This window comes from Podarcis cretensis (assembly GCF_951804945.1).
Source record: "Podarcis cretensis genome assembly, chromosome: 1".
NCBI lineage: Eukaryota > Metazoa > Chordata > Lepidosauria > Squamata > Lacertidae > Podarcis > Podarcis cretensis.
The window spans coordinates 120,723,911-120,748,936 of record NC_137170.1 but is presented as its reverse complement, the minus strand read 5'-3'; the positions used below and the strand labels follow the sequence as shown (position 1 = coordinate 120,748,936).

At 40.4% G+C, this 25,026-nt stretch overlaps 1 protein-coding gene across 5 annotated transcripts in view; it reads left to right on the top strand.

The window, feature by feature from the left end:
* The window catches only part of DYNC1I2 (dynein cytoplasmic 1 intermediate chain 2), a 37,809-nt gene that overhangs the window by 11,635 nt on the left and 1,148 nt on the right, over window positions 1-25,026 (top strand). For 2 of the 5 annotated variants that reach the window (XM_079978551.1, XM_079978552.1), the window contains exons 4-16: window positions 939-1,083; window positions 4,576-4,635; window positions 6,224-6,339; window positions 16,397-16,486; window positions 16,728-16,890; window positions 16,982-17,081; window positions 17,479-17,604; window positions 18,203-18,349; window positions 19,301-19,414; window positions 20,229-20,362; window positions 21,967-22,111; window positions 23,203-23,343; window positions 24,318-24,443. In XM_079978551.1, the coding sequence (XP_079834677.1) occupies window positions 939-1,083; window positions 4,576-4,635; window positions 6,224-6,339; window positions 16,397-16,486; window positions 16,728-16,890; window positions 16,982-17,081; window positions 17,479-17,604; window positions 18,203-18,349; window positions 19,301-19,414; window positions 20,229-20,362; window positions 21,967-22,111; window positions 23,203-23,343; window positions 24,318-24,443 (1,607 nt within the window). The remainder of the gene's footprint in view (window positions 1-938; window positions 1,084-4,575; window positions 4,636-6,223; window positions 6,340-16,396; window positions 16,487-16,727; window positions 16,891-16,981; window positions 17,082-17,478; window positions 17,605-18,202; window positions 18,350-19,300; window positions 19,415-20,228; window positions 20,363-21,966; window positions 22,112-23,202; window positions 23,344-24,317; window positions 24,444-25,026) is intronic. The other 3 variants (XM_079978553.1, XM_079978554.1, XM_079978555.1) reach the window with 3 other exon arrangements.

Sequence of the window (25,026 nt, the reverse complement as noted above, 5' to 3'; positions counted from 1 at the left end):
AGAACTGCCTGAGATTTACCATGTGGGTTATGGGAGATGGGGGGAAAACTTTATTTGTCAATGCCACCTTCCCTTTCTATTTTGGAGGGTCCCCAAATCCTCCAGAGTAGCTTTTCTGGGGTCAACAGAACAAAGAACGAGTCTGAAAATTGCCTCTCCTTCCTCCAGCAGAAGCATCCTGTAGGCTGAATTCTTCTCATGGAAACTCTGAATCCAGCTCAATACATACTCCCATTTATCCTCAGTGAAAACAAAATTACTTATTGTGGGGATATTTGGCTCCGAAAAATGCAGATCTGGATAAAAACCAATGTAGAGACATTAAAACTTGTACATCTTTATTGGATGTTGCACAAGCATAATTAATTGATAGGCACATGTTTTAGGTTGCATGCTGCTGCTTCTCATTTACCATTCCAGTTGCACTAAATTTGTATCACAAAATGTTGTAAACAAACTTCCCTTTTAAGGTGAGGCTTTTAAAAATATAATGTTAAGAACTTATAAATCAAGGTTTAGCTGAAGGGAACAAACTGTTTTCAGTAAATAATTACAAGTTTAAAAGACTGTGTTTTGGAGAAGAGCTTGTTTTATGACTCCTCACCCCCGCTCCAATAATAATTGGTATTATAAGATATAACAACCCCAAATTCATTGTGTAAATTTTAATAACATATTTCAGTTTCTGAATAACAGTTTTTTAGCAAAGTATTAAACTGTAGAATCCTTATTATCCCAGCATTTTGTATAAAGTATACTTGCTACATAACCCCAAAATGCATTTAAATGCTAAAAACTGCATGAGTCTCCAGCATGATATGTTAACATTGTCTTTTCCCCTTTTTTCTATTATTCATTTTCATCCATTTTATTTTATTTTTTGTTTACCATTACTTTTTTAATGCTTCCATGTTAAATTAATTTGGAAACATCCTAAGCTGTGCAACCTCTACGACTAGTAACAGCGGATACCTGTCTGTTTCACTATTTAGTCCCTCCTCCTATGTCTCCATCTTCGAAATCTGTGAGCACACCAAGTGAGGCTGGAAGCCAAGATTCTGGTGATGGTGCTGTTGGTTCTAGGTATGTTTTCTTAAAAGATTTCTGGATTAAATATGTTGGGGTCTCAAAAATGCAGTACAGTATTAAAATTGACAAGTGTTAACGTTACTGAAAAAATAATTTTCTGCTTTAAAGGTACGGCACAATCTCTCCAAACATGTCATAGGACCCAGCAGAACCCTCTCCTCAGAATGAGGGGCTGGTGTGATTTCCTATTTCCCCATCTAGCCTTCTCTTTCTAGTCCAAGTCTCTACCCAAGAACGTACTTTAAAGTTTACCAAAACTCTTGGATGAAATCTTTGGTTACAGAGGAAGGGTTAGATGAGGAAGTGGGCAGTGTGCCAGCATCTGGTTCTAAGTAATGAGCAATTTCCATATACAGTGGTGCCCCGCAAGACGAACGCCTCGCAAGACGGAAAACCCGCTAGACGAAAGGGTTTTCCGTTTTGGAGGCACTTCGCAAACCGAATTTCCCTGTGGGCTTGCTTTGCAAGACGAAAATGTCTTGCGAGTTCCTGCGGGGTTTCCCCCCTTTTTCCCCCCTTTTCCTAAGCCCTAAGCCGCTTATCAGCTGATCCGCTAAAAGCCGCTAAACCGCTAATAGCACTAATCCGCTAAGCTGTCAGTGGGCTTGCTTCGCAAGACGAAAAAACCGCTATACGAAGAGCCTCACGGAACGGATTAATTTCGTCTTGCGAGGCACCACTGTACTAAGGAGGGAGGGATTGTACCATATTTTTAATTCTAAAATACTTTAATAAATCACATAGTTCACTTAGCCAGTGTTTATCCAATGCTGCACCCCAGTTCATTGTTTCTTGCTTCTTGTTTTTAAATTCAACTTATTACTCTGTATGCTCAAATATATCTCTCAGGAATGTTCTGATAGTTATTCATTTTACCCTGGGATTGCTATATCATCACTGGTGGGGGGTGCACACACGTACAGACATGCTTATGCGCTGAGCATTGGTATTTTGAGCAGATGTCAAGATCATCAGTGCCATGAGTCAGGTTAAACTGGCCTACATTAGGGTGTAAATTATCTCCCTGAAGAGCCCAGTCTCTTCCTAAAAATCGGTATTGTGAGAATGTGGTTGGGTGCAGTCATGTGCAGATGGAAATCACTTGTAGTGTAGTAGTTCAGTTGTGACTGTGGGCTTCATTTCTGCCATTTAAGAAACTTACTTTGTTTTGAAAAAAAGAAAAATGATGGTATATCTGACCTGAGCCCTCAAAATAGGGTAGAGTTCCACTTTCTATTGGAAAATAAGGAAGTGTATCTTTAGGTTAAGCACCTAGGGGACAGAACGTATACTTTGTAAATTCCACAATCATCTGGCAATGAGGGAGCCACAGTAGCACCAGTCCTTCATGTGCCAGAAGGATTGCATGAGAATTTCTGGATCATACAGGAGAAGCCCATCTGGTGGCTTCTCCTGCGTAGTTTGGGGATTCTCGTATTACATTTGGTGGGGTATAAAAGAGCAGCTGTGCTTCTGTGACTTCCCTGCCATGAGAATTATATGAATACCAGGTCTTCCATCATGGGCTTCACCCAATAAATGGTGTTGATTAAGAGTTCTAGCCAACTGTGTCTATGGATGGGTGGAACACAGTTTCATTCACACAGTGTGAATAACACTTTCTCTCTTCACCCCTGGAGCCCCCTGCAATGCTCTGGAGAGTTGAGGGACCCTTCAGAGCAGATGCAGGGGGCTCCAGGGGCCAGGAGAGGAAGGGGATGTTCTGTGAGTTATCCAGTGGTTGTGCAAGTGGAAAAAATCTTGTACCTGGTCCCAGGGGTTAAGAGTTATCTCCAGATGTATGTTCTTCCATACAAAGCTGCCTGAGTCCTAAGATTGCCTTCAGACGCCCTGTTCTCCATCCTTCCAGCAGCAGGACAGGGCCTTTTTGGCTATGGTACCAAAACTAGAATTTCCTCCCTGGGAAAACCATTAGGTTCCCTTTTGTCTGCTTTAGGCAAGTTTTGAAGATCTATTCATTCAGGTGAATTTTTAAAGCTAGCGCTCTGCTATTTTGTAAACTTGTTATTCTTTTGTTGCACTTCTACATTGTTAATATTTTGTTGGATTGCTGGTGATTTTATTTTTGTGTGCTGCTTTGGTGCATCCTGTTGTAGAAAAGAGGGGTATGAATTAAATTTAATAAATAATTGGAGTAATGAATTTATAGTGAACAGTAGACCAGTTATTTTAATGCAAAATCTATCTGAAATGATTTTCGAGTTTCATGAAAGCAACTTAATTACTTATCAAAAGACAAACTTCTTTATTCAGAATTTTGAATGTGGTTAGTCATTAGAACGTCTGATATGTGTGTTTATTTGTATTTGCTTTGCTTTTCTACCATTCTAGCATTTTCTAGCATTCTAGTAGGCCACAAGACTAAAATGTGTACAATTTTATTTATGTAGGTTAAAGCTGATGCTTGGTATGTTGCTCTATATACTATATAGTTGCAACTTGAAATATTTCCTAAATGGTTGTTGTCTTAAACCTACTTACAAGAAAGTAAATCTCAAATTCAGCAGACTTACTTCTGAGTAAACATAGTTAGTACTGCACTGCTTAACTTGCTGAATGCTGCAACATTGACTGTCTTGAGTTGGCTTTAAATTAAATGACATAAGCCCAAGGCAGTGCTTAACCCATAATTATAGCAATGTCACATCTTGGAAACACTAGCAGCAGTATATCCCAGTGGAAAAGCGCTTTTTCCTGCACCTAAAGGTTTATGTGTTGACTCATTTCCTTTACCAATATGACAATTTCCTGAACATATTTAATGCTTCGGGCAAGATCACAGTATGTTAACAAACTGGATCTCGGGTGACACCACTAAATCTATGTAGCTGTATAGTGTTAATAAACTCTTAAGATAAGTCAAAGCTTATCCTTGACTGAATGCATCTCTAAATACAGGGGCTGTCACCTATTTAAAGAAGTGTTAGGTGTATAACTTTTAAATTTGCATACATTTGCATGGGCATAAAAGATCTGAGGGTAAAGAACCCTGCTCTTTGGAGGGACCTGATGCAACACATGCACATCTATCTAAGAAAAGCCATTTCTTCCGTGTGGGAAATAAGGGGGGCGTGTCTTCTAAGGAAATACCTACCTTCCACAGGTGTTGAATTAAAATCTTATATTTAAATTAAAAACAATTACACTTTTTAAAACCTCAGTTTTAGCTGAGTAAAAAGGTTTTAATTAGTCTTACTGATTGATCAACAGAATGCTGTCACTCTACTAATTGTTCTGAACAGTATGTTTCTACTTTAATTGGTATGATGCATGTATTGTTGTAGTAGCGCTGAATGTCCACTCAATTTCCACTAACTGATATTTCTGGCACTTTTAAAATATCTGAAGCCATGATATTATTGTAGCTTCCAATAGCTTTTAACATTTAATAGAATGTATTTGCTTCACTAATCTCTGGCCTTTTTTGCTAATGCTGCATGGTTGTTCTTCAACCTGTGTTGTCAGGACGCTGCATTGGGATACTGATCCATCAGTTCTACAGCTTCACTCTGATTCCGATCTGGGGTATAGCAGAGATTTTTTTTATCTTCCATCTTTGTTGTAATGATTGTCTTTTATATAAGCCACATTATTTCACGTCTTAAAATATAATATGTAAAACAATTTTAGCTATGCGTTTAAGGTTGCATCCCGATCATTAAGTGAAAGTGATGTATGTTGTGCAGTTTATTGATCATCAGCTTCCACAAACAGTATGTTAAACCAGAAAAAGGTTTTGTGTTTGGGGAGAGCTGTTCGTTATATGACTGAACAAATTTGATCTGGCTCATGTACATTTCTGGATTGCAACCTCTGAATTTATATTCAGCATCTTAATGCAACTAATTTTCTAAAGACTTTTAATTTACTAATATACTAAATATTCTCGTAATTTTTTTTTTAATGACTTTATGACATCCATGTCAAGTCGTTAGTCATGAATGCCTTGTCTAAGTCTACATACCTTTGATAAAGCAATAATACTGGTCTTACAGGATTATTGAGATAATGTATGTGGCTTGCTTTGGGCACTTTGGGGGGAAAATATATTGTATTTTTATAATAAGGGAAGAGGGCCAGTAATTTTGGGGGTTTGCCTTACTCATTGAGTGAAAACATAGGCGTTAATGTACATATATCTAGATCAGGGGTGGCTAGCCCATAGGCTGGATCAAGTGCTCCAAAATTTTTGGCAGTGAAAGTAAGTTTTAAAGTAGACTCAGAGCTGGGCCTTGGATAGAGAGCTCCTTGAGGAGGGATGCAAATTGTTCCCTCCACACAATCAGACTGGTCATTTGATGACCTGGGAAGGAGCAGTAACCTTCCTCAACTAGTCTGCACAGATCAGACGAGAAGGAGGGACTGTGTGCTGGTTTGCATGTGAGAGGTGCTTACAAGTGTGGGGTGGTTGTACTCTCTTGGCCATACACACCACTGGCATGCAGCCCCTGGAAGGTTGGTCAAGGGTGAATATGACCCTTAGCCAAAAAATGTTAGCCACTCCTGATCTCTGTCAAATAGTTCCCTGGGAATTTTGCCAATTGGTGATTGCTGAGGTATTGCAACATATTGTTTTCTTAACTGCATTATATTATTTCAAGATGGTAACACAGTTTTCTGCAAGTTAAATTGCAGTTGTGTTGCATTGGCACAGAATTCACACATTTTACATTGGCTTGGTCCAGAGGCATGCTGTTCAAATGAAGTGGGCAGAATGTAGCTTTCCCATCCCTAAAAAGCTTCTCATGGGGGCTGGAGTACACTACTGAATGGAGTGGACTGCAGCACGGGAATCTGAGGAGGTTCCTACTGTTGTTTATGGAGGAAATTTGTTTAAAACTCAGTGCATACCAGTTATATGGGCTAGCGTTTCTGCCATCTGAAAAAGCAGCATAACAAACAAGTCAGTTTCTTGACATTTTATTTACTTTCCTTTGTTTCCCCTTCTATGCTGGCTTTTTATTTTAAAATAAAAAGATGTATAATTCAGCAATAGTTAAATTTAATACTTGTTATATAGAGATGATGGATTGTCTGACTTTCCACAAATTTGTTCTATGTAAGTTGCATGAATTGTAGTTACATTATAACTTTCTCCATCATTTTTTTTTAGGCGTGGACCTATTAAACTTGCAATGTCTAAAATTACACAAGTTGACTTTCCTCCTCGAGAAATGGTCACATACACAAAGGAGACCCAAACACCAGTTATGACTCAGCCAAAAGAAGGTGAATATGACTTACTCTTCCTATTCCTTTGTTTTAAAAACCCCGCATGAAGAGGGTGAGATGGGTCATGCCACAGGGGAAAATTCCAAAACTTATTTTGTGAAAATACAGGAATAGAAATGTTTGCAGGACAAGAAATTACTATTTTTGCATGTGACTTTGGGGTTTGATAGAATATTGGCTTATTCGTTAGATGGTCTGTTCCTTAACTCTACAAGTTGCATCCAGATTTGGGACTTTTTTAAGGCTCCATGGACTGAATCCTAATCAAAATTTATTCTCATGGGCCAGAATTGACAGGTGTGCAGGGCTGCTCACTTGTCAATCACCTGGTGTCGCAATGTTGTTGGGTGATCGAGCCATTTGAAGTTCTGAAGTTAGGGCTGTGAAAACCTGATCCAAAGAGTTGAAGGAGGAGAATCTTTCAAGAACAGTGTGAGGGGCTGCAATAGGAAAGAGCACTTGGTGAAAATCACTGATCCACCATCTTCCTCCATCAAGGAGTCTCCACTGGATCCTGGTTTCCTATGAGCAGAATGAGCCCTTTCAATTGTGGAGGGCACATCTGGATCCAAACCTACTTATTTTAACGACGTTCTCTTTTATCAATTAAAATATATCCTTCAAAGATGAATAATACTTTCTGTTTCTTTTACATAAGGTGTAAACAGTGGAACTAATTATGATAACGAATGCAAAGAAGGCATTTACACGTAACATTGAGAGCCAGGCACTGTGACTTTTCTGAAGCTCTTGTTACAGTGCAGTGTTCGAAACTCCCATTGTTCTAGGCGCATTTTGTGACAGGGAATTTCTTTAGCGCAAGCAGTTTCCGAGCTGTGGGCGCAGTACTGTGTCTAAGATTTCAGATTAAAGGGAGGACCTTTTTCTGCCTCACTACTTCCAGCTTCTGGGACGCAGGTGGCGCTGTGGGTTAAAGCCTCAGCGCCTAGGACTTGCCGATCGAAAGGTCGGCGGTTCGAATCCCTGCGGTGGGGTGCGCTCCCGCTGCTCGGTCCCAGCGCCTGCCAACCTAGCAGTTCGAAAGCACCTCCGGGTGCAAGTAGATAAATAGGGACCGCTTACCAGCGGGAAGGTAAACGGCGTTTCCGTGTGCGGCTCTGGCTCGCCAGAGCAGCGATGTCACGCTGGCCACGTGACCCGGAAGTGTCTCCGGACAGCGCTGGCCCCTGGCCTCTTAAGTGAGATGGGCGCACAACCCCAGAGTCTGTCAAGACTGGCCCGTACGGGCAGGGGTACCTTTACCTTTACCTTTACTTCCAGCTACTCTCTGGAGGAGAGACCCTTTTAATAATATTGGGGGGTGGGCATGGGAAGGACTAGACCATGTGAAAAATGAACATAATATTTTAGCTGCAGTTCATTCCTTTTCAGCTTTGTATTCTTATTATAAAAAGCACTGCCCTGTCTTTTAGTTCAAAGAATTTACAAAGTGAGTTTTAATGAAAGGATTTCAGCTTTAAAAGAAGATAGGCTAGCTCAAACTGCAAATGTAGAAAATGTTGATTAATGAAGACACTTCTATAGTTTTGACTTCATTTGGTTCTGTAGCTAGAGTTTTCATTTAGAGGTATAAGGTCATGTGCTTTCTTCATCATTGAGACATCTGCTTAATTGGGTGCAGTTTAATTCCATGATGATACTTTTCTTCTGCTTGTCTCATGTGAGCAGATCTGACTTGAGTATATGAATACCAAGAGTGATGGTTCGTTTTCTTTTTCATGAAGTTGAGTTTGGCTGAACTAGTTTTCAGTCAGAATTACAAATGAAATTGAACCTTGGCCATGCTGTAATTTCATGCAAAAACAAACAAATTGTGCAAATGTCCACCCTTAGAGGTTACAGATGGGACATGGTACTATCTCTCTGTATCTTCCATAGAAAACCTAGGAAGCGGCATCGGTGCATTAAGATGCGCATCGTGCCCAGTGCGTGGGGAATTTGTAGAATTGGGTACAGAAGTAAAGATCCATCTCTTTCTGGAATCTGAAAATGATTAGAAAAGTCATGGAGGATAGGTTCATTAGTGATCATCTCATGCTCAGTGTTCGTATGTCTGTGACTGTTGGATGCCAGAAATGAACAACTGGAGAGAAATCACTCCATAATTGCTCTATTCTATACACATCCTCAAGCATCCATTTCTAGACACCGTTGGAGACAGAATGTTGGGCAGATGGGCTATTGGTCTAGCCCAGTATGACAATACTTATGTTCTTAACCACAGCCTGTCCATCTAATTCTTCTTAGAGTGCTCCCACAGTAAAATAACATTTCTGGATAGAATACTGTGTGTTAACCGAAACTTGCGTATCTTCTTCCAGCTATGTGCTTTTGAAATAGGATTCAATAATCCCAGAATATGAGCAAACAATTCCAAAGCAATGAGAGAATAAAAGGTGGCGCAGATACTTGTTTCTCTTAATTGCCAGTGCCAGGTTCTGTTGTAGAATAGTCAAGTGAGCTCAAAATACAGTATAGTATAACGCTGATCTCCTCCCAATCCATCTTTCTGCTGTTTGCTTTGAACTGAAAAGTACATAAGGGATACATGTCCAGGGTAGGATAGTCACTAGAGATTTGGGTGTTGATGTTTATCTTTGGGGAATACAGAGTGACTTCAGATGGCCTGCCAGTTATTCACTTATGTCAGTAAGAGTCAGATACTATTGAATGAAAGCCTGTAGTTGTTTCCTTACAGTGTTACTGATGGGTGTCACTGTCAGTACTTTGATGTTCAGAACTTCTAAAATAATGAGAGAAGAAAGAAAATAAGACAAATTGTGCTGCTCTTTACATCCATATTAAGCAATACAGTTCAAATTCAACAACTTTTCTCACCGTCACTGAGACACTGAGGCAGAGAATATTTTTCTGTTAAGGGCTGCTTAATCTGGTAGCAGGGACAAGAGCCAGAAATGGATAGAGTTTGTTTCATTGCAGGATTCCATAATGCGCTCTCTGTCTCTGTATCACTGTCTGGAAGGCTGCAGGTTCCCCATTGCTATTTCTGATTTAAAAAATTAAATCATGTTTTGATATTGTCAAACTTTGTATGTCTTAGCTATAAGAATTCAATATGTGGGTTCCCAGATGCTTGTGTAATAAAAATAATGTCTGAACAGCACAACACTTCCCAAGTGGAACTGTTTTTAAGAGATATTTTTTACTTTGTACCTGCCTAAAATATAAAATGAAATACAGATGGCAAATGTGATCTGAAGACACCTTCAGCTTAACAAAAGCCACCCATTTCACAGATGATTTAACTTTGATTAACCTACTCTGCAGCAACAGATTACACAGGCAACTGGAACTTCACTCTTGAGTGTTATTGCTGGGTGCTGTCTAATTTACAGCCCTGCTTTTCTTTCCATCTCGCCAAAATACATCACAATTTTGATGTTAACGCAAAGTAAGAATTCACTGGTTCATTAAACTTGAATTTACCATTCATTGACAAGGGATTTGGCATTTTAAGAAGTAACTACTACTTTTACACATATTTAATGCTTGCCTTATAACCTTAGATCCTCTGTCAAGGGAAAAACACAGAATTAACCACTTAGCATAGTGTAATGAATATTCATCAATAAAATGATTTGACATACAGCTCCACTTCTCATTGTTATGTTCTTATGTGGCTATTAAAAGTTTTTAGTGAAAGGTTTAAAAGAATGTGAAATAATCCTAGATAGGGAATAATAAATAGGCTAAAATAACAAAAGAAGTGAGGCTGGAAATAGGAACTCCTCAAGAATTCGACTTGAACAAAATCCAGAACGAGTACAGCTGCCCTTGTCATCTAGTAGATGAAGAATGGTCTACTCTATTTAGTGCAGTCATACTTTAATTCATACATTGACCTAGTTTGCATGTCACATTAAACCATAGTTTAAAATGACCGATAATTCATATAAATGAGCAACATCCTAGTGCGCCCTCCTCAGAAGTTCCCCACCCCACCTCTTGTGTCTCTAAATTAAACAAGTCAAAGTCTGGCATTCATGTCTTCCGAAATTGGGTTCTGTTTTTTTCTCCTCAAACTAACCCTACTGTTCATGGTTTGCTTGGAAGAAGAATGAGCCCAGGTTCAGATAACATGACATTCTAGACTCTGGTGCATTAAGAGCTTCTGAGCAGCCTGCACTAGCTAACCTGTGGCCCTTCAGATGTTGTGGACTAAAACTCCTTATTGGCTCCAGACAGCTTGACTAATGGTCAGGTATTGTGGAGTTGTAGCCCAGCAGCATGTGGGGCAGCACCCAGGATAGCCACCCCATTTAAATGATTGTTTACCGCTGGCATCTTGTATGCCACCTTCCGGCAACTCCTGCAGCCAAGCTGGTGCCAACATCCTGCTCTGCTTTCCTTTGCACCACATCAGTGATGCCGAGAGGTCTTGTTTTCCGGGCAGCCCAGGACGTCAATTTACGCTGTCCAGGCTTGCACCCCAGAGAGGTGACTACGGTGCTGCTAACACAGCAAAAATAACGCAGGATGCAGCAGTTACAAGTTACTGGTCTCTGCAGCCACAGCAGGCACTGTGATTCTCCAGCAGTTTGACTTCACCCCCAGAAGCGCACTCCACTGTCTCTTGAGATAGACGGATGCCAACCAGAAAAGAATGTGGAATAGCCAACATGGTAACATCCAGGTATTTTGGATTGCAATTCCCAAGGTGCCTGACTCTTTGTCATGCTGGCAAGGCCTAATGGGAGTTATAGTCCACAACTTTTGGAGGGCACAACTTTAGCTACCCCTTGCTTAATGTGTCATGGAAACTGGGCTATCATACTGTACTACTATATTTGCAGCAGCTAATACATTGGATGTTAAAGAGGGGTGGCAAGCCTTGGTCATTACAAGATTGCCTTCCCAGATAATATGCTTTTGGGGGAATGTATGTTAATGAGAAGAAATAGTTTGGTTGTACAGCTTTGGGTCTGTTTGCATAACCTGTTCACAATATGGTGGTTTTATTTTTGCCATCAGTGTGTTCACTGCTTTATGGAGTAACAAACAGAAAAGCAGTTCTTATACCTGAGGTGCCTACAATCTAAAATTCAACAACAGGGGAGGAGATGTAAGTAAGAATGAGGGTGGGAGGACATGTGCTCATGTACACGTATTTAAGCTTAGTTTTAGCAGCAATTTAAAGCTAAAGGTTGATCAAAAACCTTCACCAAAGAGTTGTATTTTGAGGCAAAGGTTGAATGAAGGGGAATGTGTGCTGTTACACAGATGTTATAGACAGAAAGAGTACCAAGAGAGAAGGCAAGCTTGTTTAAAGGACCAGTGACATTTGGATGACCATGCATGGCAGAGATGGAGAAGCAAAGGCAGTAGGCAGGGGTGTTTTGTAAGATGCGGGCAGATCAACAGAAGACTATGGATTGCCTGTTTTTTGTTTAAAAACATTGTTTATTACTACTTTCTAAAACATTTATTAGCCACTCTTCAGTCTTAGCTTGCAAAGTGGAATACAGCATTGGACATAAAATGCAGTAAATATAAGAAAATAACAATCACAAGTTGTAGGAGTTAAAAGTCCAGTGGAAAAGAAGGGCAGACAACATAAAATTCTTTGGCAAATAACTTTTCAGCAGGTGCAGAAAGGGTTGTAAAGACAGCACCCTTGGAAAGGTTCCCCAGTTGAAAAGGCCTCCTCTCCCATTGCTACCTACCTAACTTCAGATATCAGAGGGATATGGAGCAGGTTCATGCAAGAGCAGGTGATCCTTGAAGTATGCTGTCAGACTCATTTTGCCATCAGCCCAAATGGAAAATAATAGTGACCCAACTCACAGGAGTCAGAGAATTACAGGATATGTGTGGCTGTTTTATCATTGCTTGCATTTTGCCCTTTCCTATTTTGTTGGCGGGCCTGTTTGCTTTGAAAGTAAGTAATTTGTGTTGGATGCGGAAGATGGCAGGAAGCTGCTGTGGGAATTTGAGGAGGTAATGGAAGAGGTGAATTACTTTGGCAGTAGACTCCTGGATAGAGTTGAGATGGCTGAAGCGGAATAATGGAAAGCCAGAGAGGACAAGGTTGCAGTAGTCAAGGGAAGAGAAACCTGGGGTGTGAACTAGACTTTTCATCAAAGGGGAAATAATTTTGATGAATTCATAGAATCATAGAACTGTAGAGCTGGAAGGGACCATGAGGGTCATCTAGTCCAATCCCTTCAGTGGAGGAATATTTTGCCCAACATGGGGCTCCCACCCCTGAGATTAAGAAGTTCCTGCTCCACCAACTGAACTATGCTCAGGTGTATCAAGCATGAGGGACCTGTTGTTAGACTCTAAATTCTATGATTTGGCTAATGGCAGGGGTGATGGGGGTTGTAGTCCAGCACATCTGGAGGACCATAGGTTCTCCATACCTAGTCTGCATTTTCACAGGGCTGTACAGGAGAAGACAACTCAATTTGGCAATTTAACTGATAATAGGGAGCAAAGGGAGGGACGCAGGTGGCGCTGTGGGTTAAAGCCTCAGCGCCTAGGGCTTGCCGATCGAAAGGTCGGCGGTTCGAATCCCTGCGGCGGGGTGCGCTCCCGCTGCTTGGTCCCAGCGCCTGCCAACCTAGCAGTTTGAAAGCACCTCCGGGTGCAAGTAGATAAATAGGGACCGCTTACCAGCGGGAAGGTAAACGGCGTTTCCGTGTGCGGCTCTGGCTCTGGCTCTGGCCAGAGCAGCGATGTCACGCTGGCCACGTGACCCGGAAGTGTCTCCGGACAGCGCTGGCCCCTGGCCTCTTAAGTGAGATGGGCGCACAACCCCAGAGTCTGTCAAGACTGGCCCGTACGGGCAGGGGTACCTTTACCTTTACCTTTAGGGAGCAAAGGAGAGGCAGTGGGGAGCTTAAAATGTGATTCCCATTGTACCACTCACAAGGATATCTTTCACTGTGGTGAAAAATGGACAGAGGGGTCATCTCTGACATCATGTTGAGCTTCAGAGGCACTTGGAAAACAGTGGGTACTGCTTCCAAGTGCCTGAGGCTTAGTACAACGCCAGGGAGAGTTTTATCCCCAAGTTGGGGAGGGCATTCATGGCAACCAGAAATTCGTTACTAGATGCTAAAGTCAGCTAAAACTTGTAGACCAGCAGAAGGAATAATTGAAATCAATCCTTTTACGCTGCAATGGTGGAATTACGGAATGAGTTGTATGTAGATAGCAGATTGAAGTGAAGTAATATTTCTGTTTCTATTTTGTTTGATATGAGTGTTAATAAAAACTAGGTTAAGGGAAAACTGTCTTCTGGCTACACTGTGGTTGGTTTGATTCCACTGCCAGTATGCTATTAAGTAATCTAATGTGACCATAATAGGGTGAAAGTTCCCTGTCATCTATATGGTGGCACATACGTACATCTAAAAATATGGTGTCTTAACTGGAGATGAGAAACTGCTCCAGTGCATCTAATGTATATTTAAGTAATTGCTGTTATAACATATCTAGCGCTGGAATGCAGCAATAGTAATTCCTAGAGACTGACAGCAAATGTGGAGTATTACGTGAGAATGAGTTTGGATCTTGTTTGCATAATATGTGCCATCTACGCTGAAAATGTGAAAAGGGAGGGGCAACTAGCGACAAGATCTCTTCTCTGTAATATTTGTAAAGGATGAGGTCACTTAGGCACTGAAGGGCTGACCATTTGCATTTAACAAGGATTTGACTTCTGTCACTGAAAATGGTACTTAGAATAAGAGTGCTATGACAAAGCTGGGAGGCTGGAGTTTAATTTTAGTTTTATGGCATTAAAGCTTGAAACAACTTAGAAAGGGTGAGGGGAATGCATGCTTTGTAGTCTCAGTGGCATTGTTTGCCGCAGCAAGTCTGCATGCAAAGGAAAAAATCCATGCTTAATTCAACCAAATTATTTAATCCAATCATTGTCTTGTAATTTGCTATTTGCAGTGCTTCATCTATTAAATGAAAATTAAGCATTTATCAATTTTCCCTACACCAATGCTTGGGGAGAAATCTTGTTTGAGGCACACGGCACAGAATCGCTCAGTTATCCAGTTTTCTGATTAATAGTCCATTGTATGTACAAATTCATCTTAAAAGGAGCAGTGTCTTTCTGTTTCTCTGTGTGATTATTTTGCCCAGAAAAGCTTTCATTTTTTTTAAGTAGCACAAAAGCTGTAATTGGCATGCTTTGTAAGGAAATGTCAATGTGCAAGAGAGTGGAGATCACTAAGAATTCTTTTACGCGTTCTTTCCCCTTTGCACCACCGCCTCCTCAGCAGGGTCACTGAGATCACTAGCTTTTCTTGAAATGGCCATTTTCACTGGCAGGTGCATTATACCCTGTATTTTCAGATTGTTTTTCCATTCTGAATGTTTGGCAGGTTGATTGCTCTGGCTGCATTGACGGAGAAAGGGCTGACAAATGCGGTTGGGCTGGCTGAAAAGACAGTGATTACTGTTTTCCTTTGTGGCTGATTGAGGCCCTTGAAAGGAAAGATTTTAACCTTCACCATTTGGTTCAGAAGTATGAGCATATATTGAAATCATTCATGCCATTTATCCTAGTTCTGTAAACTTGTCAGAACGTAAAAATCGCTCAATTTCATATAATGTGGGATTGGCATACGTCATTATCATTTTGATTAAGTTGGAGTTTGTATTATTGTGTGTTATATAGTGTCATTTAAAGCATTTGTTCCTTCAGGTATGGATATATTTTTATTGCCTAAACTAGGGAGTTGGGAAGGTTTTTTTCCTCTCCTAGATCTTGCTTCAGCCTATCACTATGTGTGTGGTTTGGCAGCTGGTAGGCCCTACAAGCTGTATTTTTGTTTGCAGGGTAAAGGCTTGTCTGAAGACCTCCTGGAGAGCTAGTAATTGCACAGGCTTGCCATTGGAGAAAAAACATGATTGGAAGCAGTCAGGCAGAAAAATGCTGTGCCATCCCATTGCCACCTCAGAGCAGGGAGAGACAATCCCAGCAGTACCATCTGGTTGCTGCTGTCTAGTCAGCTGGCCTGGCTGCTGGGACCAGAGCTTGGCAGCTGGTTCCCATATCTTGACCAGTCTTCGGTTTTTTTTATCCCCCATAGGTGACTTTGAACACCGGTCACAGGGATGGCTGCAACAAACACGTCCCTGTTGAATCCTGCCTCATTACTTGTGACGAGGTGTGCTGCAGGCTCCTGCTGCCTTTCTCTTGCAGACAGATGACATAGTTGTTTAACCCAAAAAGAAAAGAAAAAACGTCTTTTGAGAAACTTACCCCTGGAAACAGAGAAGGAAAAAGCAGTTGCAATGTATATGCTGTAACACTTGCAATTTTAAAAGTTGTGTTTTAGGGTGTCCTAATTCAAAGGCGAAAACCTAGTAATGCAAAAAAGAAATAAAGTAAAAAGCAGGCTTCTCAGTATTCCAGAACATCAGCAGCACGTTATTTGTTGCAATTAAGGAACAACACATTTTGCTTTTTAAATTCTCATTGGCAAACATGATAAGGATAATGAGGCTTGCATTTGGAATGACAGAAAATAAAATGTAATCTGTCTGTGCTATTATCTTTAGGAAAATTTGCTTCTCCGACTAGCATCCTGAAAACTAATGTAAGCCATCTTTCCTGTATGAAAAAACCATTAGACACTGATGGTTCCATATCACAAGGAAGCAGCGACTCTGTGGGCTATTTAAGACACTTGATTTCTTTATTCAGCAGCATTAATATGTCAGCACGTTACATAAAACTGTGGTTGCATATGCTGTCTTGAATGACAAATGCTGGGTAGAGGTTAGGAATTCAAAATTGAAATCTCTGAATAGTTTCTTGGAGGTTTTACTGTAGATTGCACAGGCTTACGTTTTGTGAATTTGTTGTGAAAATTGTGGTATGTCCAGCTTACTGTCATCTCCTTTAATAAGTGCAATTCCCGAATTAAACTATTGCATTCTAGCAAAAAAGCTGCTTTAGGTAGAATATATAATATATACACAAAACTGTTTTGCCTGACATAGCATTGCACAGTGCTCAGAATGTTGACAACCTTGCTCTTTTCAGATGAAGAAGATGAAGATGATGCAGTGGTACAAAAACCACCAGTTGAGCCTGAAGAAGAAAAAACATTGAAAAAAGAGGAGGAGGAGGAAGGTACAAATGTATCATAACACATTTAAATTATTGCTCAACTTTGTGTCTCTCTTTAACAGGTGCAGAATTATAAAGAAGGTTTATATAATAATATAAATACAGTGTGTGAAGATTTTTTTTAATGTACAGAACTTAAATAATTGTTTTTAATATCTGAACATACACTCTTATTTTAAAGATTAGAATGATTTTATTTGTAGTCTGCAATCTAAAAATAAAGCTCCAAATCTGTTTCCCCCAGTTGCCCCTCATGAACTGACAGAAGAGGAAAAGCAACAAATTTTGCATTCTGAAGAATTTTTGAGCTTCTTCGACCAATCAACAAGAATTGTAGAAAGAGCTCTTTCTGAGCAAATTAACATTTTCTTTGACTACAGTGGGCGAGACCTGGAAGAGAAAGAAGGGTAATATGGGAATCTTACAAATTTGTGGCTAGGTTTGTTTTAATCCTACTGAAAGTGATCCTAAGTGTGCCCTCTTCAATTGTTCTTGCAGAGAAATTCAGGCAGGTGCTAAACTGTCCCTAAACAGACAGTTTTTTGATGAGCGTTGGTCAAAGCATCGTGTTGTTAGTTGTTTGGACTGGTCATCTCAGGTAATAATAACACTTCATTAAAAACCTTTCTTCTAGAAACGCTTTAGCAGGCGTTATTCTCATTTACCTGCAGTTGCACTGTCATCGTTGCTTAATTCATTGCGCAAAAAGAAAGGAAAGAATAATGTGCAGAAGGCATTGCTAAGGCATAACATAGAAATGTGTGAGTTGCAAAACTGAGCAGTCTGCATATATCAAAATAGAAGACAACTCTTCTGTGTCTACTGGTTCTGAACTGTTGGTTTAATTTTGAAATTGCTATTCTAGCTGTAGCTGTCTAATTAACAAGGTTGACCTTAGTAGCTTAATTTTAAATCATATGATAATTTAAGTTGGCTGATCTTACCTCTGTAAGCAACAACCTTCCCTTTTGTTCTCAATTACTTTTTGAATCCAGTATCCAGAGTTGCTGGTAGCCTCTTACAACAACAATGAAGATGCTCCTCATGAACCTGATGGGGTGGCCCTTGTGTGGAACATGAAGTACAAAAAAACAACTCCAGAGTATGTCTTTCATTGCCAGGTATGATGTGACTTCCTGCCTTGCCAGACTAAGAATTTTATGTTAATGAATGTGGACATGAGCCGCCTTCTACTTGTCAGCATAATGATTTCATTGGGCAGGCCTGAACTTTAAACCGCTTGTGTTTGCAAATACATGTCAACATCTGAGGAATCCATTAATCCTTTTTAAAGGTTCGTCTATAGCAAGCAGCCTTTCTAACACCATTTGGATTATTTAAGTGTGTTGCAGTTCTGTATTTCTTATTCTGATTACATAAAAGGAAGCTTCTTTTGTGTGTCAAATGCAAGGAGATGTTTTAAGAATTGTGGTCTTAAAATGTGCGACGAGACCTGTGAATAAAAATGTTCGTAGCCTGAGGATTTAAAGCAAGCTAAGTTAAAACACATGTTTTCAGGTGGAAAAACTGAGATCCACTTATAAAATGGGTTGGTGGAAAGTTAAAAATGTACTAGTCTAGTTTGCTATTGCATTTTTCAAAATCTCACAAATCTGAAACTTCACAAACCATTGCCAAAATATTGTAACATCATTCTAAAGGTTTCAGTAACAATTGAAATATAGAAAAAGCATTTTCTTTTTTCTTTTGCCCTTACAGTCAGCTGTGATGTCGGCTACATTTGCAAAATTTCATCCAAATTTGGTGGTTGGTGGCACATACTCAGGACAAATTGTGCTATGGGATAATCGCAGCAATAAGCGAACACCAGTTCAGAGAACTCCCCTTTCAGCTGCTGCTCACACGGTAGGGTGTGGAATATCAAACCCCCCCCCCCAATTACTTCCTTATTCTCAAATTAACCCATTAATGTAGGACGAGTAGTGATAATCTGTTACTATGTTTTGAATGCTGCAAACAATAGGCATTCATTTTTTGCAGCATTCTATGTTAAAAAATATTCTACGTAAGGCTCTTATATTAGAAACCTTTTTTTAAAGTTAGGTCTTCATGTGCTTGCTTTTATTAAATTCTTCAGATAATCAGATACAAATTCAGCTACCCCCCCCCCCAGGCAACCCACCACTTAATGTTGCTCAGCCCTAAAGTATTCCCACTTATCCACGTGTGCTTTCTCCAGCTTCTAAGTGCTCTCTATATTTATTAGTATTAGACATGACGTTGTATCTGTAACTGTCCATTTGTACCCACATCCATATTCAGAGGCATATTAGTTCTACTAGGAAAACATTGAGCTATAGAAGTTACTAATTATGCTTTCAACACAGCCTGTCTGACCAAGGAGCTCACTTAGCTATGCTCTGTGCTTTGTGACCATTGATAAAGTATATAATACTTTTTAAGGACTTGTAGCAACTCCTTCCAATGCCCCCCATCTCCTTTAGTTGCATTTTAACCTATGCTCAGGCCCTTCTTCATCACATCTTTTCTTTGCCACTCTTCCCTCCGCCCCACTGCCCCAATAAATGGCATAGTTCAGAAATGAACTCTTGACAGCACCGTTTGTGCTTTCAGCTAGATTTGTAATGCTACAGAAGGGCTAGGCACCTTGCACACAAAACTCAAACCCCTGTTGGGGAGCATCTGTGGAAAACAGTGAGCTAGGTACCCAGATAATCTTGCCTATCTTCTCAACTTAAATGTCGTTTTAAAAGCTAAATTTTGCACTTGCGCTAAGTTGTCTGTAAATTACCCTGGCGAAACATTGCTAATCTACGTCGCCCACTTCTGCTTTAGCATCCTGTGTATTGTGTGAATGTGGTGGGGACTCAGAATGCCCATAACCTTATCAGCATCTCGACTGATGGAAAAATCTGCTCGTGGAGTCTGGATATGCTTTCACAGCCACAGGTAAAATAATCAAACGCTGCTTCTATGTGATCCATGTGCAGTCTCACACCAGAGTGCTGTGCATGTGCACAAAATAATTTTAGAACATTAGCATTTTGATGGGATTGGCTTCTCCCATTCGCAAGGTGCACGTTCAGCTCTGTTTTTACTGCACCATGACAGTGTCACCAAGGGGACTTTTTCTCCTGTTAGCAATTACCTTAGTCTTGCTTGGTGAACAAAACATTTTGGTTGGCTCTGTCTATATATTTTGTAGTTTGCACTTCGTTTTTTAATTTGGTTTGCTTTTCCTTGCGTGCCTCATGACACACCTCCAGCCTGTTTTGCGGAGTCAAATGCTTGATTTCTCAGTTGCAAATGATAATTTCATGGTATCTTTCAGGTCAGTTATGAGGTTCAGATCCATGCATGCCACACTGGACTCCTTGGAAAAGTGGGATATAAATTTATAGCATAGGTAGCCATGTGGAAAAGGCACAATTTATATAATTCACATGTTAAGCCAAGGATGGCTGTGGACAGGATTCCTGCATTGGAGGGGGTTGGACTAGATGACCCTCAGGATCCCTTCCAACGCTATGATTCTAAGTGTAGATCTTAGGTCCTCCAGGACGTTCTGAGAAAACAGGGCCATGCCCTGTTTTTATGCAGTTCGTGCATTTTTATTGCATCACATGCTTTAAATGTGAGAATAAGAATGCAGCAAGATTCAGAAAATGTTTCTTTGGAAACTAGTATCAGAAATCTTCCTTGATTCTTGGCAGAAAGTTCTCAGCAAACCGGAAAGATTTGTATGTGATATTTTTCTCCCCAGGATAGCATGGAGCTAGTTCACAAGCAATCCAAGGCTGTAGCTGTCACTTGTATGTCTTTCCCTGTTGGTGATGTCAACAACTTTGTCGTTGGAAGTGAGGAAGGCTCTGTGTACACAGCGTGTCGCCATGGCAGGTGAATAGAAACTGGGACCCCTGTTTTTAAAGGACGGCCCTTCTTATTATGTTCTGTAAGATAAAGCAGGTTTGAGGTAGTTCCTCAAACTGTTATATGGGCAACTGTGTATAAACAATGCAGGGTATTCTTTCACGTTCCAGAAAGCCTCTTATTGGCATAAATATTTCCCTTATTCTGGATAAAATGGCTTTAAAATTATGTAATGGGAGATGAAGTTTAGCCATCATTCTGGTCATTTGAATCATGGCACAACATCCCAGACCCTCACTTCTGCAGATAATTGTACAGTAGTATCACGCACCAATCTTAAATTGGGTAGCATGTCTCCTGCTGTTCAATCTGTTTTGAAATTGTCTGGCTGTATCTTATCAATTGCTTTCTTAAATGAAATTGAGGCCCCAGTCTCAGCTCAGACACACACCAGCCCTTCCTTTATAGCACTTTGGGTTAAAGCTAACCAAAATTGGTGGTTCTTCCATTTAATCAATATTGATACTATTGGGAATGCCCTGGTTTCAGACTGAAAATTGACCCAGGAACATGTGCATATTTCTGAAAGTTTTGTGTACGACAACGTCTTCAATTTTGTGGCCCAAATATTTACTTTCTGTGAGAGAATTAATCAGATGGCATAGCACTTCTTAAGCACTGTTTTGTATCTTGAGGTGGCATATTTCCCCAAGGTTTATTTAATACGTAATTTTAGAATTCCAATGTGCGTCACTATATTCAGGGGCACTTCTGCAACTCTGCTACGAGGAAAAATTGCAGCCTTTGGGGCTTTTTTTTATTTCGAGAAAAGGCAAGTCAGAGGTGACATGAAAGAAGTTTTTGAAATTCTGCAGGGCACAGAGTAAGTAGATAGACAACGGTTTTTCTGCCTCTGTCATAACATTAGACCATGTGGGCATTCAGTGAAGCTGAATGTTGGAAGATTCGGGGCAGATAAAAGAAACTGCTTCTTCACACAGTGCGTAGTTAAACTATAGAACTCTCTCCCGCAGAGGACAGTGATAGCCACCAACTCGAATGGCTTTAAAAGAGAATTAGCCATATTCATGGAGAAGGCTGTCAGTGACTACTGAGCATGATGGCTGTGCCCTGCCTTCACAATTGAAGGCAGTATCCTTCTGAAGGCCAGTTGCTGGAAGCCGCAGGAAGGGAGAATGCTCTTGTGCTCTTCCTGTGTTCTGATGACTAATAGTAGTGTACAGTGGAACCTCGGTTTTCGAACATAATCCGTTCCGGAAGATCGTTCAACTTCTGAAACGTTCGAAAACTGAAAGCGGAAGCCTTGATACAATAGGGAAACACAAAACGGAAGCTGTGTGGCACGTTCGACTTCCGAAAATTGTTCAAAAAGCAAAGCAGTTACTTCCGGGTTTTTGGAGTTTGAAAGCCAAAACGTTTGACTTTCGAGACGCTCAAAAACCGAGATTCCAGTGTATTGCTTTTGAAGGGGCAAACATCTATTGGGTAAGCATATGTTTATTAAGTTCCTACCCTATTATTTAAAAAATGTATCTCAAATTATTTACGATTTTGTTGTTCTTGTTCGTAAGAAAATTCATTCCTGTGTGTGTGTGTGTCTCTTGCAACAGCAAAGCTGGAATCAGCGAGATGTTTGAAGGTCACCAAGGACCTATCACAGGGATCAATTGCCATGCAGCGGTTGGACCTGTAGACTTTTCCCATCTTTTTGTCACTTCTTCTTTTGACTGGACTGTAAAGCTTTGGACTACTAAGGTATCTGAACTTGAGACGTCTAATTGTCTCAATTTATTGAGGAAACAATGTAAGCCGCAGTCCCATCTGTTGGCCTATTTAGGCAACCATCATGTAAACAGTAATGTGGGACCGCATTAGTTCTGTTGACAATGCTGATAGGAATATCTGTTTTCAGTATCTCTCCTGTAATACATTTAGACATAAATTCATTCATCCTTTTTTTAAAAATACCTTGTTCATATTGGGCTGAGGTAATTCATATGAACATGGATCTTCCCACCATCTCCTACAACCTCTTGCTGAGGTTCTCCATGGCTCTGCTGAACTTTGGCATGTCATATTTCTCATCATCAAATACTGTGCATATATATATATGTGTGTGTGTGTGTGTGTGTGTGTGTGTGTGTGTAATTAAGCAAAGATGAAAATGTGCAAAGCAAGAAAATAGAAAAATGTGCAAAGCAAGTTTCAGAAGCACACAGTTCATATAATCCTATTATCAGCAGTAAGTTGCAGTTAGACCTTAACATTTGAGAATTACAATCTTTGTAACACTGATAGATGCTAGCTTCACAGAAATCTGAGGTTGCTTAGAAATGGATCCAGTGTGCTTTATGTCAAATGGTATCACCAAATAAAATAAAACTGAAGGGTTTAAAGTCCTATTTTAGACTACGTTCTTTCTACCTGACAGCAATATTTGCAGAGGTAAAACTGAGGTTGTTTTCATTTTACTTGGCCACAAGATTTATTATTTTTTGTGGGTAAAGGTTCTCTGGAGAACCTTTTCCTTGCTTTGTTCAAAATTAATCACACTGCTACATTAGTTGCCAACAATGTGGATGAGAGATGTTCATATACCGTATTTTTCCACCTATAAGATTCCCCCATGTATAAGACGCCCCCTATTTTTGGGGACTCCAATTTAAGAAAATGGGGGGAGATGGCCCCCGTGTATAAGACGCCCCCAAATTTTGGACATTATTTTTTAGGGGGGGGGACCTAGTCTTAGACATGGAAAAATACGGTACTTGGTCTTATTTACCTTGCTAGCTTTTGTTTTCTGAATCGTGAAATACATCCATTTGTGTGTTTTTCTTTTCCTTCAGAACAACAAGCCTCTGTACTCATTTGAAGACAACTCAGACTATGTTTACGATGTGATGTGGTCACCCACTCACCCTGCCCTCTTTGCCTGTGTGGATGGAATGGGAAGGCTTGACCTATGGAATCTCAACAACGATACTGAGGTAGGATCAGATTATATTGGTTATTCCAAATCTGAAAATAAGTTTACCAGCCTTAAAACAAACTTGTGATCTTTTAGTAACTGCAGCCCATCTTTTGTACATACATTTTAAAGTTCTTTTGCCTTCCCATCCTATTTGCAAGACTGGTTAGGAGAATCCTGCCCAGTGTATGCAGATTCCTTTCCCTTGGCCACCGCACTTGGAGTACAGTGGGCCCATATTCTGTGAGGTCAGAGACCACTGTAAATAACAAGAAAAGGAATGCACTTAAATTGATGTGCCATCTCTTATTTGTACTTGCTGGGATGTTGGCTAAGATCAGCTTCTTGCATTTATTGTACTCCCAGGTATCTTATCTCCTGAGTGAAGACAGGTTCTTTGTGCATCGCTCATCGTGACACCATAAGACGGTTGAAAAACCTCTCACTACAGCTTCATGAATCTACCCACTGATTTGTTAGTGCTCTTACAACAGCATAATAATGTAGCACCAACACTGTGTTGGGCACAGTACAAAACCCAAACATGATGCTGCCATTGAGTGCTTTAAGTACTGCTTTAATATTACTTTTGTGCGGGGAACCCACCACACTTAACTGATGTATAGGTGATGATTGGCTGTACTAAAGTAATTTTTGCCCATGTACTTCACATTCAACACACATAGACAAGGTTTTATCCAAAGGAGGAGGGACACAGTAAGTTGAAACTGTCATCTTTAAAGGCTTGGAGCTCTAATTCCTATCATTACCAACATTCCTCTTCTGAATGTTCACATCTGCATCACGTAAATTTTAAACTTTTGAAAGGTATAATGTGTTCCTTCATACAGTATTTTGTTCCTGCGGCATAAGGAACAGCTGGCACACTTCAGTGTCTGTATTGCCATCTTAATATTTGTGATGAAGGTTAAGAAAGTTTGAAAGATACTATAAGTCCAGTTGAAACATGGTATGTTTTTAAAACTGGTATAGGTGCCAACAGCAAGCATTACTGTGGAAGGTAATCCTGCCCTAAACCGCGTGCGATGGACAAATTCAGGACGTGAGATTGCTGTCGGAGATTCAGAAGGACAAATAATAATTTACGATGTGGGAGAGGTAGGCAACTTCCAAGTGCTTCCAAAGTAAAAATGATGTCTTACATTATTTTACTTAAGTCCAGTAATAAAAGGCACTTATTTGGGTCAGGTGGCCATGGTTCTTTCACTGCAGATGCCAGTGTGCATTTAAGTTTCCGCATACAAAGATACAATGTTAAGATATAAGCAATTCAAGTATTTTTATGTAGTAGTAAGAATTTTGGATGTGTCTAGTTTTGTTACGGGGTGGGGGGACTTCAGCCCCTCACCCCAACAGTCTTTCGCCAGTCCCTATTGCCAGGGAGGGCTGCTCATCCATACTTCCCTTTGGGGTTAGGCAGTTGTTTGGTGGAGGGCCAGATGGCAATAATCAGTAGGCCAAAGGTTTGGACAAACTGGTGTTCTTGTGAATCAGGGTAGCACAATGGCTTGAGTCCAAGGATGCCCTTCCACTAGCACAGGTGTGGACTTGCCCTGCAGGCTTTCCCAATGGGGCCCCAAGGCTATTTTAGCCATGCCACACACACACACCCCACATCTGACATCAAGTGTAGGGCAGGCAAAGACCCGGCTCAGCCAGAAGGCATTTGCAAGCACTGCCC